The sequence below is a fragment of the Rhinopithecus roxellana genome, chromosome 5 (genome assembly GCF_007565055.1).
Source record: "Rhinopithecus roxellana isolate Shanxi Qingling chromosome 5, ASM756505v1, whole genome shotgun sequence".
In the NCBI taxonomy this organism is placed as follows: Eukaryota; Metazoa; Chordata; class Mammalia; order Primates; family Cercopithecidae; genus Rhinopithecus; species Rhinopithecus roxellana.
Window position 1 is genome coordinate 174,899,014 of NC_044553.1, and position 18,450 is coordinate 174,917,463.

At 40.9% G+C, this 18,450-nt stretch overlaps 1 protein-coding gene across 6 annotated transcripts in view; it reads left to right on the plus strand.

Annotated features, from left to right (window-relative positions):
- CSNK1G1 (casein kinase 1 gamma 1) overlaps window positions 1-18,450 on the plus strand; it is a 205,671-nt gene that overhangs the window by 141,582 nt on the left and 45,639 nt on the right. For all 6 annotated transcript variants that reach the window (XM_030929878.1, XM_030929880.1, XM_010355478.2 and 3 more), the window contains exons 5-6: window positions 10,387-10,538; window positions 12,438-12,672. In XM_030929878.1, the coding sequence (XP_030785738.1) occupies window positions 10,387-10,538; window positions 12,438-12,672 (387 nt within the window). The remainder of the gene's footprint in view (window positions 1-10,386; window positions 10,539-12,437; window positions 12,673-18,450) is intronic.

Here is an 18,450-nt window from a genome sequence, read left to right on the forward strand (position 1 = left end):
ATAAAGAAAGTGTAATGGGAGTGGGGCAGGATTGTCAGGAAGGGGATCACTGTACTTTGGGTAACCTCGTTTTTTCCTTTTAATTCCTTTTAGATGTTTGGTGGAACCTTCTTGACTTTTTAGTTGTTAATTGTTCAGGTGTGTTTTAAGAAGAATCAGGTGTCTTAGATTTTGAGGCAGAGTTTGAAATTCAATAGATATTCCATCTTTGTGTTTTAAATCGCAGGAACTATAGTACTAAGGAAGGTGGAAAAATGGCAAATACTGGGTTTGTTAATCTCATGAATTTACCATCTGAGTAAAGTTAGTGTGTTAGTAACTCAGCAGAGCTGAGTTCGTTCGTTCGTTCGTTCTTTCTTTTCTTTTCTTTTCTTTCTTTCTTTCTTTCTTTCTTTCTTTCTTTCTTTCTTTCTTTCTTTCTTTCTTTCTTTCTTTCTTTCTTTCTCTCTTTCTCTCTTTCTCTCTTTCTTTCTTTCTTTTTCTTTCTTTCTTTCTTTCTTTTTTCTTTTTTTTTTAACAGAGTCTTGTTCTGTTGCCAGGCTGGAGTGCAGTGGTACGATCTTGGCTCACTGCAGCCTCCACCTCCTGGATTCGAGCGATTCCCCTGCCTCAGCCTCCCTAGTCTGGGACTACAGGCATGCACCACCACACCCAGCTAATTTTTTGTATTTTAGTAGAGACGGGGTTTCTCCATGTTGGCCGAGATGGTCTTGATCTCCTGACCTCATGATCCACCTACTTTGGTCTCCCAAAGTGCTGGGATTACAGGCATGAGCCACTGCACCCAGCCAAGTTAGTCTTTTTGGAAAGAGAAAGGACTTTACTCCTTTGCTTCCACCCCACCTCCAATACACAACACACTTTTACCTGTTTTTATCTTGGGCCAGGCACAGTGACTCACGTGCCCAGCACTTTGGGTGGCCAAGGTGTTACCAGATGGAAAGTCTTGACTGTGAGCTGTCTAAGTTCTTGGTGCCTTGAGCAAAGAATTGAACAACGGAAGGCGAAGGCATAGATTTATTGAAGTGAAAGTACACTCCACAGAGTGGGAGTGGGCTTGAGCAGGTGGCTCAAGAGCCCTGATAGTAATGTTCCTTGGGATTTTATTGATTTAAAAGAGTATGGTAGGTCAGGCGCAGTGACTCATGCCTGTAATCCCAGCACTTCGGGATGCCGAGGCAGGTGGATCACCGGAGGTCAGGAGTTTGAGATCAGCCTGGGCAACATGGTGAAACCCCAACTCTACCAAAAATACAAAAATTAGCTAGGTGTGGTGTTAGGCACCTGTAATCCCAGCTACTTGGGAGGCTGAGGCAGGAGAATCACTTGAACCCAGGAGGCAGAGGTTGCAGTGAGCCGAGATCACACCATTGCACTCCAGCCTGGGTGACAAGAGCGAAACTCTATCTCAACAACAACAAAAGAGCATGGTAAGACGCCTAAGTACCTTTAGAGGCTTCTGATAGGTTATGCCCTATGGAAATGAAGGATTCTGCCCCAGACCAGTCAGAGGCAGGATTCTGCCCAGGACCAGTCAGAAGCAAGATTCTTCCCAGGACCAATCAGAGACATCTCACCTATGGCATATATGCAGATGAAGGTCCCAGAATGGACCAAAACCAGACATTCCCATTCCTGGCATAGGGGAGGGGAAGTTTGGAGAGGGATGGGCCTTTGGCCTCTTATGACTTGGTTGTGGACAGGTGGGGTTTTTGTCTTAGTCCATTCCAAGAAGGCAGGCATAGGTTGGCCTTAGGTTTACTGTTTTCAGACCCTATTCTCCTGCCTCAGAGGCATGCGGACCACTTGAGGCCAGGAGTTTGAGACCAGCCTGGCTAACGTGGTGAAACCCCAGGTCTACTAAAAATGCAAAAATTAGCCAGGCATGGTGGCACATGCCAGTAATCCCAGCCACTCGAGTGGCTGAGGCAAGAGAATCACTTGAACCCAGGAGGTAGAGGTTGCAGTGACCCAAAATTGCACCACTGTACTCTGGTCTGGGCTGCAGAGCAACATTCTGTCTCCAAAAAATAAAATAAAATAAAAATGTGTGTAGAGGAAATCTGTCCTGTCTTGGGCTTTCTTTTCTGACTCCTTTTGGGTAAATAAAATGTTAAGCCTGCTTTAAGGCTCAAGGCCTTCATAATTATGTGTATGTAATAGAGACACTGTTAAAGCTCAATGTCTGTGGCTCAGAAATGTGAAATTATTCCTCTTCTTTTGCCTTTCCTCACTGCCTCTTCCCCTGCCATACAAATTTGAGCTCGTGCTAGCAGCAGCCTATGTTTGGCAGTATTCCAGTTCCCAGGAAGCATTTAAACAAGATGATTGTAAAACATTTTTCATTACAGGACAAAGTAATCCTGTTTTCTTAATTCTGGGCCTCGCTGTTTTTGTTATTAAACCAGCATTTTGAGTAAATTCATATGTTTAACTGGTTCATGTTGCAAAGAGACATTTTTCAGAGCCAGAGACATGAGAGGGATTGTTCTTTTTTAAAAAAGAAATACTACATGTTATCTCCTATCTTTGTAATAATGCATTGTTTTTATGGATTTATTCTCTGAGTTTTAAAGACTGTGCTTCCATTTTTCCCTTTCACTGCTTACAATGGAATATCATCTCGTTTATCTACCTATTTCTGATTTCTTGCTAAGGGTACATGTTTAAGATTATTTTCTTTAATGATAATTGCCCATGTATTATAATAATAATTGCCTGATCCCTCAGAAACATTACAGAGCATTTAGTAGTTGTGCTAGAAACTATTACCATTGATGGGGCCGAGAAGATAATTTAATTTGGGAAAAAAATTATTCTATTTTCTTTAAACATTAAATAATACACTATATAAACAAAGCAAAAGAATGGGCTTGCCAAGGTCATTGTCCTTCAAAGTTAGGTAATTTAGTTTTTAAAAAAGAATGAAAGACTAATTATTAGGATAGACTAATAATAGGATCAAATTACCAAAACCTTTGAGGTGGTTCTATTTCAGTTCTCAACCTGATGTGCCTTTTATAATATCTCTACTTAGAGTAGTTACTGTTCATAATGTGTTATGGATTGTTTTCAGATAACAGCTTGGATTATAAAAGAAGCCATTATCCTTGATTTGGTGTATTTAACTCAAGTTAAACTTAGTATAGACTGAAAATTAGCTCTAGTGTTCTACATTCATTCCCTATTCTGTGCAGCTTGGTATATGTGTGAGCCGTATGTCCGGCAGGGTTTATAACATCATATTATTGATGATGGAAAGGCTGTTTCATAGTACTAAGGAAAATATACAAGATAACATATGTACTGTATATATAACCTTGCAGTTTTGGTTTATAAGAGATTTAACCTGTAGTTAAAGGAAATATAATGAAATCTATTGGAAAATTCAGTAGTCACTTCTTTAGTTTCCAGGTTTCTGTGCAGTTTACCAATTTAGGAGGGGGAGACCTCATTAGCACATTATTCCCAGAGCAGATGAGAGATTATAAAACTATTAATACCTTAGTTTCCAATATACCATTGATCAAAGAATCCAGCACATATCTTGACTGAGTCTCCCACTTCCTTTCCATTCCCTCATAATTATTTATAGAAAGTACCTTTTTACCACATGTGTACCTTATGTTGCACTTAAGGATCTGCCCTTCTCCCCAGTCTCATTAAAGGATTTCATAGCATAATGTTGATTAATTAAAAATTTCTTAAGCAGTGGATTAGATATGGCTCTGCAAAAGAAGAATGAAATATACAGGATTTTTTTTTTTCATTTAAATGCAGCCCAGCTGATAAACCATTACTGTGTGGTAATCTCTGACCAAAGAGACAGACTTTCCTAGTGTGCCTGTGTTTGTGTCTTTTACCACCAGCACAGACCACTTTATGGGCAGTCATGCGAAAAAACAGGCTCAGAGTAGAACTTGCATGGAGAGCTTTCTGTACAGATAGTTCTAATAAATTACAGCTACATCTCCCAAAGGAACTTTTATGCTCAAAGGTATATTTTCTGTAAGAAAATAACTCAGAAACTTTAAACAGAGAAATCTTTTTAACTTGCCTTAAAATTCTTTCCTTCGAAAGGATTGAGTCCAGTTGTTTTGATCTGAAATAACTTCTGAAAGAGGCCTGTCACTGTATTCTGAATCCTTATGATATATTAATCATAAAACAAAGCATACCCTTTATTTCTACTCTCTAGATATAGTGTTTTTCAGCTGAGGTTACACATCAGAATCACTTGTAGAGCAATGTTTGCTTCCACTCCTAGAAATTCTGACTCAGTAGGTAGGAGGTGAAGTCACTGCATCTCATTTTGGGTATTTTTTTTTTTTTTTAAGTTTTAAAGATATTTCTGATGGATACACTTCCAGTTGAGTTTCACTACCAGCTTATGTTTGAATTGGTGCCACACGTTATTTCATAAAATATGGAGGTGAGTTTCATTCATAGTAGTTCTGTGGCTTTACAGAGAGGAACACAGAAGGTAGCTAGAAGGAAATCCTGGCCATAATAAGAATTTGGGTTTTGAAAGGAACCAGTCTAAACCCCCTCTTCTTCTTTTTTTTTTTTTTTTTTTTTTTTGTTGTTGTTGTTGTTGTTGTTTTTCCTTATTTCTTCTAAAGAAAAAAAAACGGGATACATGTGCAGAACGTGCAGGTTTGTTACATAGGTACACTTGTGCCATGGTGGTTTGCTGCACCTATTGACCTGTCCTCTAAGTTCCCTCCCCCCACCCCCCATCCATCAACAGGCCCTGGTGTATGTTGTTCCCCTCTCTGTGTCCACGTGTTCTCAGTGTTCAACTCCCACTTATGAGTGAGAACATGTGGTGTTTGGTTTTCTGTTCCTGTGTTAGTTTGCTGAGGATGATGGCTTCCAGCTTCATCCATGTCCCTGTAAAGGACATGATCTCATTCCTTTTTATGGCTGCATAGTATTCCATGGTATATATGTACCACATTTTCTTTATCCAGTCTGTCATTGATGCACATTTGGGTTGGTTCCATGTCTTTGATATTGTAAATAGTGCTGCAATAAACATACATGTGCATGTCTCTTTATAGTAGAATGATTTATATTACTTTGGGTATATACTCAGTAATGCGATTGCTGGGTCAAATGGTATTTCTGGTTCTAGATCCTTAAGGAATCATCATACTGTCTTCCACAATGGTTGAACTAATTTACATGCCTACCAACAATGTAAAAGCATTCCTATTTCTCCACAGCCTCGCCAGCATGTGTTGTTTCCTGAGTTTCTAATAATCACCATTCTGACTGGCGTTGAGATGGTATCTCATTGTGTAAACCCCTTCCTCTTTACAGATGAGTTAGCTAACCCAGAGAGGCTACGGAATGTGCCAGAGTTGAAAGCAGAAGCAAATACTAGATCTAAGACTCTTGAGCTCTTTCTATACTAGTATCTCGGACCTTGATCCTAGACTTGAGCTCTTTCTACACTAGGATCTCAGACCTTGATCCTCCCCTAGAAATGCTTCAAAGCCACTCAGTGGTCTAGAAGTTGCTTTGAGCATCCCAAAGCCTGCCAGTGTGTTGTGAGGTCTCAGGGTACTTAATAAAAGCAATAATGCAGGAAGCAGGAACTCTTAATTCTTCAAAGTTCCTAGGTGGGAGTAATGGGTGACATTATAGTTAGAAATTACAGATATTACTCAGAATCCTTTTGTGACTTCGTTGTAAACATGGAAACTTCTGGCAAAAGATAATCTAGATTTGATACTAAAGATCATTGAGAACAGTATCAGTTGTCTCATTTAAACTGAACCTTAAGTATTGGCAACAAGTGTAGGAAATTATGCCAATATTATATTTCTAAGCAAGCCTGACTTTTAGCTTTTACTTTAAAAAGAGGATATTATGCCTAGATTTGTAGTTTAGCCAACGAATGGAGTAATATGTTTACTAATTAGGATTAAAGTTGGCTGCTTTTTAAAAATCCAAATACAAGTAGCTCAGTCAAGGTGGAGATTGATTTTTCTTTTTGATAAAAAACGTCCAGAGGGAAGAAAAGTCCAACATTGGCATGGTTACTCCACAGCCATCAGGGACTTAGGTTCTTCTCTTTTTTGCTCATCTATTCTTGGCACTGCTTTACATCCTCAAGATGTCTGGTGATTCTAGATGGCTTCTGGACCTTTAGAAGGTCACATCTTTCACCTTTCATTCTACCCATCTCTCTTGAAAGAATTTTTAGAATTATACACTCAGTGGCCAGGCACAGTAGCTCATGCCTGTAATCCCAGCACTTTGGGAGGCCAAGGCAGGCAGATCACTTGAGGCCAGGAGTTGGAAACCAGCCTGGCCAACATGGTGAAGTCTCATCTCTACCAAAAACTAAAAAAAAAAAAATTAGCCCTAGTCTGTAAGTCCCAGCTACTCAGAAGGCTGAGGCAAGCCTAAAACTAAAAAAAAAAAAAAAAAAAAAAAAAAAAAAAAAAAATTAGCCGAGTCGGTAGTCCCAGCTACTAAGGAGGCTGAGGCAAGAGAATGGCTTGAACCCAGGAGGCGGAGGTTGCAGTAAGCTGAGATCATGCAACTACACTCCAGCCTGGGCAGCAGAGCAAGACTCTGAATTAAAAAAAAAAAAAGAATCATACACTCATTTCTCCTTCCATCTCATTGGTCTTTCCTAATTGTCAAGGGAGGCTGGAGTTATAACTGGGCAAGTTGCTATTTGCAACAATTAGAAGTTCTGGGCCACGCGTGGTGGCTCATGCCTATAATAATAGCACTTTGGGAGCCCAAGTTGGGTGGGTCACTTGAGGTAAGGAGTTCAAGACCAGCCTGACCAGCAAGATGAAACTTCATCTTTACTAAAAATACAAAAATTATCCGGGCATGGTGGCAGGTGCCTGTAATCTCAGCTACTCGGGAGGCTGAGGCAGGAGAAGGGCTTGAACCCAGGAGGCGGAGGTTGCAGTAAGCTGAGATCACGCCACTGCGCCACTGCATTCCAGCCTCAGCAAAAGAGCAAGACTCTGTCTCAAAAAAAAAAAAAAAAAAAGTTATGTTATTTTAAAAGAAGGGGAGGCTGGGCGTGGTGGCTCACACCTGTAATCCCAGCACTTTGGGAGGCCAAGACAGGCAGATCATGAGGTCAGGAGATGGAGACCATGCTGGCTAACATGGTGAAATCCCATCTCTACTAAAAATTTAAAAATTAGCTGGATGTGGTGACACATGCCTGTCAATCCCAGCTACTTGGGAGACTGAGGCATGAGAATCACTTGAACTCAGGAGGTGAAGGTTGCATTGAGCCGAGATCGTGCCACTGCACTCCAGCCTGGCGACCGAGAGAGACTCTTATCTCAAAAAAAAAAAAAAAAAAAAGAAAAGAAAAGAAAAAAAGAAGGGGAGAGGCATCCCTGTAATCTCACTTTGGGAGGTCAAAGCAGGAGGATCAGTTGAGCCCAGAGATTCAAGACCAGCCTGGACAACATAGTGGGAGCTCATCTCTGGAAAAAATTTAAAAAAACTAGCCCAATGTGGTGGCATGTGCCTGTACTTCCAGCTGTTTGGGAGTCTGAGGCAGGAGGATTTCTTGTCCCAGGAGGTTGAGGCTGCAGTGAGCCATGGTCACACCACTGCCCTCCAGCCTGGGTGACACAGTGAGACCCTGTCTCAAAAGAAAAAGGAGAGGGAGAGTGGGTATGTGGGTATTGGGCATGCAAACAGGCGCTGCCACAACCTGCTTTGAAGAATATAATATTTATATTAGGAAAATAACATTTTAGTGTCATCAAATCCTTATATAGGACATAAATTTAAAAGATCCCCAAACTGCATTTACCATGTGTCTGATTAATAAAAGCAGTAAATCTCTAGGACAAAGTGTTCTGCTTTGGATGTCTCAGCAGGAGTCATTGGAAACAACTATTGAGTTTTGTATATTTTTAAAAAACTGAAAAATGACTTCTTCAAAACAACAGGGAAAAAAAGACTCTTTGGGGCCTGGCGTGGTGACTCACACCTGTAATACCAGTACTTTGGGAGGCCGAGGCGGGTAGATCACCTGAGGTCAGGAGTTTGAGACCAGCCTGGCCAACATGGGGAAACACTGTCTCTACTAAAAATAGAAAAATTAGCTGGGCGTGGCGGTGTGCACCTGTAATCCCAGCTGCTCAGGAGGCTGAGGCAGGAGAATGGCTTGAACTCGGGAGGCAGAGGTTGCAATGAGTCGAGATGACGCCAGTGCACTCCAGCCTGGGCTACAGAGTGAAACTCCATCTCAAAAAAAAAAAAAAAAAAAGACACTTCAAATTAAATCCTTTTCTCTTTTGGAGATAGGAAGAATCAAGACAACCACAAAAACAATTGAACAGATATTTGTTGAACTAGCAGGAGTAACGTATATTAGAGGATACAAGCTAGGAATAAACATATTTAAAGAAAATGTTCAAGTTGTTTAGGGCTTAGGCCATGCATGGTAGCTCACGCCTGTAATCCCAGCACTTTGGGAGGCTGAGGCGGACAGATCACTTGAGGTCTGGAATTCAAGACCAGCCTGGCCAACATGGCGAAACCCTGTCTCTCCAAAAGATACAAAAAAAATTGCTGGACACCACGCCTGTAATCTCAGCTACTTGGGAGACTGAGGCGCGAGAATTCCTTGAACCCAGGAGGCGGAGGTTACAGTGGGCCAAGGTTACGCCACTGTACTCCAGCCTGGGTGACAGAATGAGACTCTGTCTCCAAAAAAAAAAAAAAAAAAGTTGTTTAGGATTTGATGAATCAAGATAGACTAATACAATATATGAAATAGTTATTAATTCCAAATATGTGAGACCTATCCTTGAGAGAAGTATGTGTTAGATGTACATCTGCCTATATCCCACCCATAGAAATAAAAAGGGAATGGGGCCAGGCACAGTTGCTCATGCCTGTAATTCCAGCACTTTGGGAGGCAAAGGAGGGAGGATTGCTTGAGCTTGGGAGTTGTTCAGGACCAACCTGGGTAACATAGTGAGACCCCATCTCTACAAAAAATCAAAAACTTAGTCTGGTGTGGTAGAGCAAGCCTACAGTCCCAGCTGCTACTTGGGAGTCTGAGCTGGGAAGATTGCGTTAGTCTGGGAGGCAGAGATTGCAGCGAGCCAAGATCTCACCACTGCACTCCAGCCTGGGTGACAGTGAGACCTTGTCTCAAGTTAAAACACTTAGAGGAAGAAGCAAACAATAATCTACAACATATTCAACTGTAGACCACTATATACATAAATGTGTGAGATGGGAATGTTTCTGCTCTATGAAACCAGATAATTTTTTAAGTGTTCTGTAATCTTTTTTTTTTTTTTTTTGAGATGGAGTCTCGCTCTGTCACCCAGGCTGGAGTGCAGTGGCGCCATCTCAGCTCACTGCAACCTCCGCCTCCCGAGTTCAAACGATTCTCCTGCCTCAGCCTCCTGAGTAGCTGGGATTATAGGTGTGTACCACCACACCCAGCTAATTTTTGAATTTTCAATAGAGACAGGGTTTCACCATGTTGGCCAGGCTGGTCTCAAAACTCCTAAGCACCTCGGCCTCTCAAGCCACCGCACCTGGCCTCTGTAATCTTATTTAGTATCTACTATTCTCATGGTACCAGTTATATATTTAGTGAATGCCTCATATTTACGATGCACTTTATAAGGGAAATTTATTCACAATTTGCCACTTAGGTGAAAAAGTCTGGATTTTGGCTTCTTAATAGCTATGAATTTCAGATGTGGGGAAAACCCAGCCTTGTGTTTTTTCCCCCTTTTCCTTTCATCAGTACTTATCAGCAACCAAACACTAAGTGTCTGTTGACTTTTCTCCAACTGATAGAAAACAAAAAACTATAGAGACTCCCTGTGAAAAGAGGGCCAGTTGTGCTGGCCTGGGGCCAGGCCGCATTCTCTGTGACCTTGCCTTTTCAATCTGAGTTCTCCATAGGGCAACAGTTCCAAATAACCCATGTGGCTATGTCAGTAAGCATAGGGAGTGCTCATGAACCAGCTAACGTAACAAGTTCTGTTAGCTGGCCTTTGAGCTCAGTGAGCCATCCTTTGAGCCTTTTACGATACTGCACTTTCAGGCATCCTTTTGGGAAGATCTAATGGATCAGGGACCATTCTCTGTCTTATAGCAGTGGAAATGTTTTTGGCACTGTGGTATTAAATAACTACTCATTTGAACATATTATGCAATGACTTAGCCTTTCCCATCATTATTAGTTCCCATTGAAGCTGTTGTGCTCAGTTTAAGTTTCCAGTAGGGACTATGAAAGAAAATAGAAATCTCACAAATTATACTTTTAAAAATATTTTATTCAGTGCTAATACCGTTATCTCATATTTTGGCTTTTGTGTCTCCCACTATATACCCCCATTTCCCCTCTGCTTTCAGGTGAAGGTCTCCCACAGGTGTATTACTTTGGACCATGTGGGAAATATAATGCCATGGTGCTGGAGCTCCTTGGCCCTAGCTTGGAGGACTTGTTTGACCTCTGTGACCGAACATTTACTTTGAAGACGGTGTTAATGATAGCCATTCAGTTGGTAAGTTGGAATTGCTATTCTAGAAGAGAATAGGCTGGTTCCTCAGCCACATCCTTGTGGGCCTTTTGGTGATTTACTAACCATAGCAACACATCAAGAATTAGTACTTGGCTGGGCGCGGTGGCTCAAGCCTGTAATCCCAGCACTTTGGGAGGCCGAGACGGGCGGATCACGAGGTCAGGAGATCGAGACCATCCTGGCTAACATGGTGAAACCCCGTCTCTACTAAAAATACAAAAAACTAGCCGGGCGACGTGGCGGGCGCCTGTAGTCCCAGCTACTCGGGAGGCTGAGGCAGGAGAATGGCGTGAACCCGGGAGGCGGAGCTTGCAGTGAGCTGAGATCCGGCCACTGCACTCCAGCCTGGGCGGCAGAGCGAGACTCCGTCTCAAAAAAAAAAAAAAAAAAATTTTGGAAATGTTAGATAATTGACTTTGACTTTTGAGCCCCAAATTCAAATATCTGAGCTTCTCTTTCTCTACTAAAAGTTAGTAGAAAAGGGCTGGGCACGGTGGCTCATGCCTGTAATCCCAGCACTTTGGGAGGCCGAGGCGGACAAATCACGAGGTCAGGAGATTGAGACCATCCTGGCTAACACGATGAAACCCCATCTCTACTAAAATATAAAAAATTAGTCAGGCATGGTGGCGGGCGCCTGTGGGCCCAGCAACTCGTCGGGCTGAGGCAGAAGAATGTTGTGAACCTGGGAGGTGGAGCTTGCAGTGAGCCGAGATCGCGCCACTGCACTCCAGCCTGGGAGACAGAGCGAGACTCTGTCTCCAAAAGAAAAAAAAAACCAGTTACTAGAAAAGCTTAGTAGATAGAAATACTTAATAAAATTTGAAATACTCTTATGACTATTATTTTTATTATATTTAATTTAACATAAAAACTGTAGCCCTGGCCAGCATGGTGGCTCATATCTGTAATCCCAGCACTTTGGGAGGCTCAGGTGGGAGGATCACTTGAGGCCAAGAGTTTGAGACCATCCTAGGCAACATAGACCTCATCTCTACAAAAATAATCTTAAAATAAATTTAAAACAACAACAAGAATGAACTGTTTTGGTCAGGCACGGTGGCTCATGCCTGTAATCCTAGCACTTTGGGAGGCCGAGGAGGGCGGATCACCCAAGGTCAGGAGTTTGAGACCAGCATGGCCAACATGGTGAAACCTTGTCTCTACTAAAAATACAAAAATTAGCCAGGCATGGTGGCACGTGCCTGTAATCCCAGCTACCCGGGAAGCTGAGGCATGAGAATTGCTGGAACCCAGGAGGCTGAGGCTGCACTCCACCCTGGGTGAGAAAGCAAGACTCCATCTCAAAAAATAATAATTATTATAATAACAACAATAATAATAATGAACTGTTTCCCTGTCTCTGCTGTTAATTAGCTATGTGATGTCAGTCCAGTATTAACTTCTCTGAGCCTCACAACATCGAAAGTTGGGTTGGGTAGTCTTGTCCAACTAAGGATAGGAAGATGTGGGCAGAAGGTGAATGTGGCAGTGGCATTTGTCTCAAAGGTCACCAACAGTTTGATATCGTACCTGGGAATACTTCTTTTCTCTCAAATGCTTAATTTTCTGAAGTAGCATATAAACAACTAATTTCATTCATCATTTGCAAATTGTGACATTATGAGGTAAAATTTAGCTATCATTTTAGCAGACCTGTACTATCTCACTGTCTTTTCCTAGTCTTGATGTTTGTTATGTACATATTTATAACAAAATATTTTTTTGTTTACAAGTCAGTGAAGTGACTCTGGGTGATGAAAGGAGATGAATTTTACATTATTTCAGTAATTAAAACCTTGGTCTCGTTAAAGAAAATGTTTTGATGTATTTTCCTAATATACTTCTTTAGAGTATTTCCATCATTTGTTTCTCTTTTAGCTTTCTCGAATGGAATATGTACACTCAAAGAACCTCATTTACCGAGATGTCAAGCCAGAGAACTTCCTGATTGGTCGACAAGGCAATAAGAAAGAACATGTTATACACATTATAGACTTTGGACTGGCCAAGGAATACATTGACCCTGAAACCAAAAAACACATACCTTATAGGGAACACAAAAGTTTAACTGGAACTGCAAGATATATGTCTATCAACACGCATCTTGGCAAAGGTGTGTTTTTTTCTGTTCCATGAAAGGGGCGAGTCATTAGAACAGTTTATTATTCCTGTAACACTTATATCGTCATTGTGCATTACAACTTGTGGTTTTTATTGCTTCACAAGGTTAAGTGATTTTTATACATGAGAAGTTGAGATGGTAAGTTAATGACTTTTCAAAGACTCCTATAGACTATGCATATGTTCTTAATTCTTTACACTGTGCTTCCAAATGTTTAGTTTCTGAGCAGTGTGAGTACTTGAATTATTGTAAAAAGAGGATAGCATTTTAGTGAATTTAGTAATGAATTTGGTATTTACTTATGTATGACCCCATTTATGACAGTCCTGAAAAGGACATCAGGCTGGGTCAGCAGTGGGGAAGAGCGCCTCACTAAAAATGGAGTAGACTTCTGTTCACTGCACATAGTTCTGCACAGAAGTCTTTAAGGAAGAGCTTCTGTCTTATTCAGTGAAAATATGCTTGGTTTCCCATTAGTCTTGCATTTTACTCAGGATAAACAACTTGCACAAATGTTGTTAAATGCTGTAATCAAGGCAGAAGACCTTACCTGTGAGGAACTATTCCAAGGGGGAGAGTATTTGTCAGAGAAGCCTAAGGAACAGTGGGGAGTCCAAGCAGGCAGAGCCCTGGGCTTTTCTGCTTCAAAAAAGCCTCCCTTTTTTATGTTTCATATATTGGGCTTCCATGGAAGCCTCTATTTGGAGAAAAGACTCCTAGGTGATTGAAAAAAAGCACGTTTGAAAATCAACATTCTAGAGAGTACACAGGCAGAATATTCTCAGATTCCATACTCCTAGACAGAAATAATTATAAAATATTCTTAAATATTAATGAACTACTGCACACTAAGATGTATTTATTTCATTTATTTATTTATTTTTTTGAGATGGAGTCTCACTCTGTCACCCAGGCTGGAGTGCAGTCGTGCAGTCTCAGCCCACTGCAACCTCTGCCTCCCGGGTTCAAACAATTCTCCTCCCTTAGCCTCCCGAGTAGCTGGGATTACAGGCATGCACCACCACACCTAGCTAATTTTTGTATTTTTAGTAGAGACGGGATTTCACCATGTTAGCCAGGATGGTCTTGAACTCCTGACCTCAAGTGATCCACCTGCCTTGACCTCCCAAAGTGCTGGGATTACAGGTGTGAGCCACTGTGCCCAGCATATTTATTTTATTTTTAGAGACAGAATCTCACTGTCACTCAGGCTGGAGTGCAGCAGTGTGATCATAGCTCACTATAACCCCAATCACCTGAGCTGGAGAGATCTTTCTGAGCCTCCTCAGTAGCTAGGGCTATCGGCGCATGCCATCATGTCCAGCTAACTTTTAAATTTTTTTATAGAGACAGAATCTCACTGTGTTCCCCAGGCCGGTCTCAAACTCCTGGTTTCAAGAGATCCTGTTGCCTCAGCCTCTCAGCGCGCTGGGATTATAGATGTGAGCCACCGTGCCTGGCCTGCACTTTAATAAGTATTTTAAAGACTAATGTAATATCTACTAAGTAGCCTCATTGAGTAAACTACACAGGTTATTCACCTGAGGAATTCAAGTGATAGTGAAGAGTAAAAAATGGCATTACAAAGTAGTATGATACAATTTGATTTGAAATTTTGATATCAGGATTTTTTCAGTAACCACATGGAAATCCTCACTTAAATAAATGTAATACTTTAAAATTAGACTAGAAGTCGTCTGGCACTTATTATCAGTGTTACTGTGGACAAGTTACTTAATCTCACTGAAACTCCTCTGTAAAATGAGGGTAAAGCTTCACAGGGATATTTGAAGGGTTGAATGGATAATATATGTGAAAGCACCATGTCTGACTTAGGTCTCTTGCATAGTGCTTAGCATCCCCTTCTTCCTTCATAATGACAAGTAATTTTCCATTTTACAAGGAAACAAAAACTGTATCTTAAATAATAAACTTATGATTGTGTGGTTTAACTGACAAACTCTAGAAGTTGTTTTAATGCCCGCTTCCTGGGCTCAGCCATTCGTGTACTAATTTTATTGTTCTTAAGAGGAAAGACAAGAACAGACAAGGGATGGGTGTTCATGTTGTGTTTGTATAAGATAAAGAGTAATGGTTAAGAAAAAGTATGCACGGAGGCTGAGGCGGGAGAATGGCGGGAACCCGGGAGGTGGAGCTTGCAGTGAGCTGAGATCTGGCCACTACACTCCAGCCTGGGCGACACAGCGAGACTCCGTCTCAAAAAAAAAAAAAAAAAAAAAAAAAAGAAAAAGTATGCAAATCCTGGCGCCCTTACTTAATAGCTATGTAATTTTGATCCAATAACCTTCTTCACTTAGCCTTGGTTATCTCATGTATGAAATGGATATGATATTTATGCCTGTAATATATGGTTCTGTGAGATAATGTATGTAAAATGTTTAGCATAATGCCTTATAATAGTAAGATCACTCCATATTGTAATTATCCTGATTGTTATTTATTCAACAAAATCTGTTTTAAGCATCTACTGTGCATCAGACTGTTTCATCTCTTGGTGTACTGCCATTCCTGCCGGAACTTTTGAGTTTACCCCCAGACTTGGCTTACTGAGTACCAGAGTTTTCAGGTCAAATCTAACCTGTCATCATATTTTGTATTCTGCACATTATAGAGAATACATACAGAAAGTTGTCATTGCTTTTTAAACCCTTTCCCATGCCTCAAACGATAGAGGCCTTTGTAGGAACTCTAATGCTATTGGTTTTTAAATGTGTTGCATTTTTTGTGTTGCAATGAAGAAGAAGAGACTGGGATGTGTGTTTTCAAATGGCTTTGGGAAAATCACTTCTTAGTTTTATGGAGGAGAACAAGAGAAGAATCCTCCTAAACTTTACATTAGTTGCCACATCAGAGTAGCCACACTTAGTCCATTTTGTGTTGCTATAAAGGAATACCTCAGGCTGGGTCATTTTATAAAGAAAAGACATTTAAATTTGACTTAGAGTTCTGCAGGCTGTACAAGAAGCATGGCACTGGCATCTGCATCTGGTGAGGGCCTCAGGGACTTCATGCTGCTTCCACTCATGGTGTAAGGGGAAGCGGAGCAGCCAGCATGTGCAGATCACATGGGGAAGGGGGTGCTAGGCTCTTCTCACCAACCTGCTTTCTTGGGAACTCATCCCTAAAGGAGGTCATTAATCAATTAATGAGGGATCTACCCCCATGACCCAGACACCTTCCATTTGGCCCAACTTTGAACATTGGGATCAAATTTCAATGTGAGGTTTGTGTGTGTTGGGGGGTCCGGGGAAAGACAGAAATCCATTACCATAGCAGTCACGTTTCCACTGATTAAGCCGTGACTGAGACAGCCCAATTTATATTATTTAATGGTTGAAATTAGGGTGAGAACACTGGGTTGCCTTGCCCCCTGCCTTCAACAAATATATTTAACCTAAAATCAGGAATGTTATGCATGTAAACCAAGCACATCTTTCTGATTGGATGAAAGCACACCTTTCAACCAATCAGAACTAAAGAATTTTGTGTCCTGCTGGTCTCACTGGTATTGGAAACCTTTCTTCTTTGAAAATGAAAATATTCTGCATGAAGAAATGAGGGCATGTAGAAATAATGAATTGGACAAGTGTGGAGTGTTCAAAGTCGTATGAAAATAAAGCATGGCTGGTGATTTAGGTACCCTTATTTTAGGTACCTTATTTAGGTACCCTTATTTAAATACCCTTCCTGATTTAGGAACCCTTATTTTTCCTGTTGTCCCATATTCTACAGTTCTTTTTCATAGTTCTCAGGATTTGAAAAGTTACTTTATTACTTATTCCAGTGAGTTTAAAAAATTTTTTAATCTCATAATTTATTTTGCTGTGAAATCTTTTTTCTGTAGGCCTGATCAGTATTGAAAATGTGGAGAGTTTTGCCCTCTAGTGCTCATCTATCTAAAATTCAAACATTTGTCCAGTGGATTTTTAATAACCAAGGGGCCTCTTGTTACAGGAAGTGGATATAAAAATGGAGAGGCGATGAGTGGGTGTGATACAGTATGAGAAACTGCAGAGTCGTTTTTCTATCTGCCCTGCTTTGTGGGAGGCCTCCACTCATTCTCCTTGTTCTTTTCTCTTTTTCATTTGTGCATCTTTAGATTCTGTCAACAAACTGTTTTTGTATAACTGCTTTTTTGTTTTCAATTGTGAATATTTTATTACACACCAGACAAGTCATATAGACAAAGGATTCTGATGGTCGTGCTGTTTTATTTCATTGTTTTTAAGATTGTTTCAATTGATGTATACCAACTCGGTTTTATGTTATTTATCTCTGTCAGGGTACCCCTCCTTTCCATTAGTAACCATCTTTTTACAACCTCCATCAAATCGCTATTTTAAAAGTTGCCGTTTCTTTCTTCATCTACCCTGTAGACTACTATTCTTTTTCATGCAAATTTCCTATAATTTAAGGCAGTAGTTAAACATGTTGCACTTCTGTATTTTCAGTTAGCTGAGTGGCTTTCTCTGGCTCTCTTGGGTTTTACTTTCTGTACAAAGAAAGCACAATCAAGTTGAAGGTAGCCTCTTAGTCTTGCTTCTGTCGTTTATTCTGATAAAGCCCTAAACTTGATTCTGAAAAATAAACACATAAAATGTCTGAGATGGGCCAGGTGTAGTGGCTCACAACTGTAGTCCCAGCACTTTGGGAGGCCAAGGCTGGTTGATTGCTAGATTGGCCCAGGACTTTAAGACCAGCCTGGGCAACATGGCAAAACCCAGTCTGTATAAAAAATACAAAAAGTAGCCAGGGTGATAGTGGTGGTGCATGCCTGTAGTCCCAGCTAGTCAGGAAGCTGAGGTGGGAGGATCACTTGAGCCCACGAGGGCGAGGCTGCAGTGTCCAAGATCATGCTACTGCACTCTAGCCTAGGCAACAGAGTGAGACCTCGTCTCAAAAAAAAAAAAATGTCTGAGACCAAACCATAATTGGCACATTCAAAATGAATGCATGGGCTGGGTGCAGTGGCTCACATGAGTAATCCCACAGTGTGGGAGGCTGATATATTAGGTTTGCTTGAGGCCAGTAGTTTGAGACCAGCCATAGCAAGACCCCATCTTCACAAAAAATAAAAATAAATAAATTAGCCAAGTGTCCTTCCACACACTTAGATTCCTAGCTACTCAGCTAAGGTAGAAGGGTCCCTTGGGCTCAGGAATTTGAGGCTGCAGTGAGCCATGATCACAACACTGCACTCCAGCCTAGGCAACAGAGCAGGGACTCTGTCTTTAAGAAAGAAGAAAAAAGAAACGAAGGCGTGTACTACTTAGATTCTGTCTAACAAAGAATGTGTAGGATGTTTTCCGAGATGAAGCTGCAGTTTTGTGTTAACTGTTTTGCAGTTCTTTGTCATCTTCACCTTCCCAATTAAAAGGAGAGAAAAACCCAGCAACTTGTTTTAGATACGCTTCCAGAATGGCGGGACTTTGGTTTTTTGTTTTATTTTGTTTTGGGATGACATCTCATTATGTTGCCCAGGCTTATCTTGAACTCCTGGGCCGTAGCGATCCTCTCACTTCAGCCTCTTAAGTAGCTGGGACTACAGATGTGTGCAGCCTTACCCATCTAATTTTGAGGGGACCTTAGTAATAAATTTTAAAATGTTTTTGAGGTTATAGGACATGGTACAAATTGAATGGGAGCCAAGAGAGTATGTACTGATGTTCATTGATATGAAACTGAATTTTAAGTGTTAATTTTTATGATGAATAAAAAGCACTTGGCATGTTTGCTAGGCATTTTGCA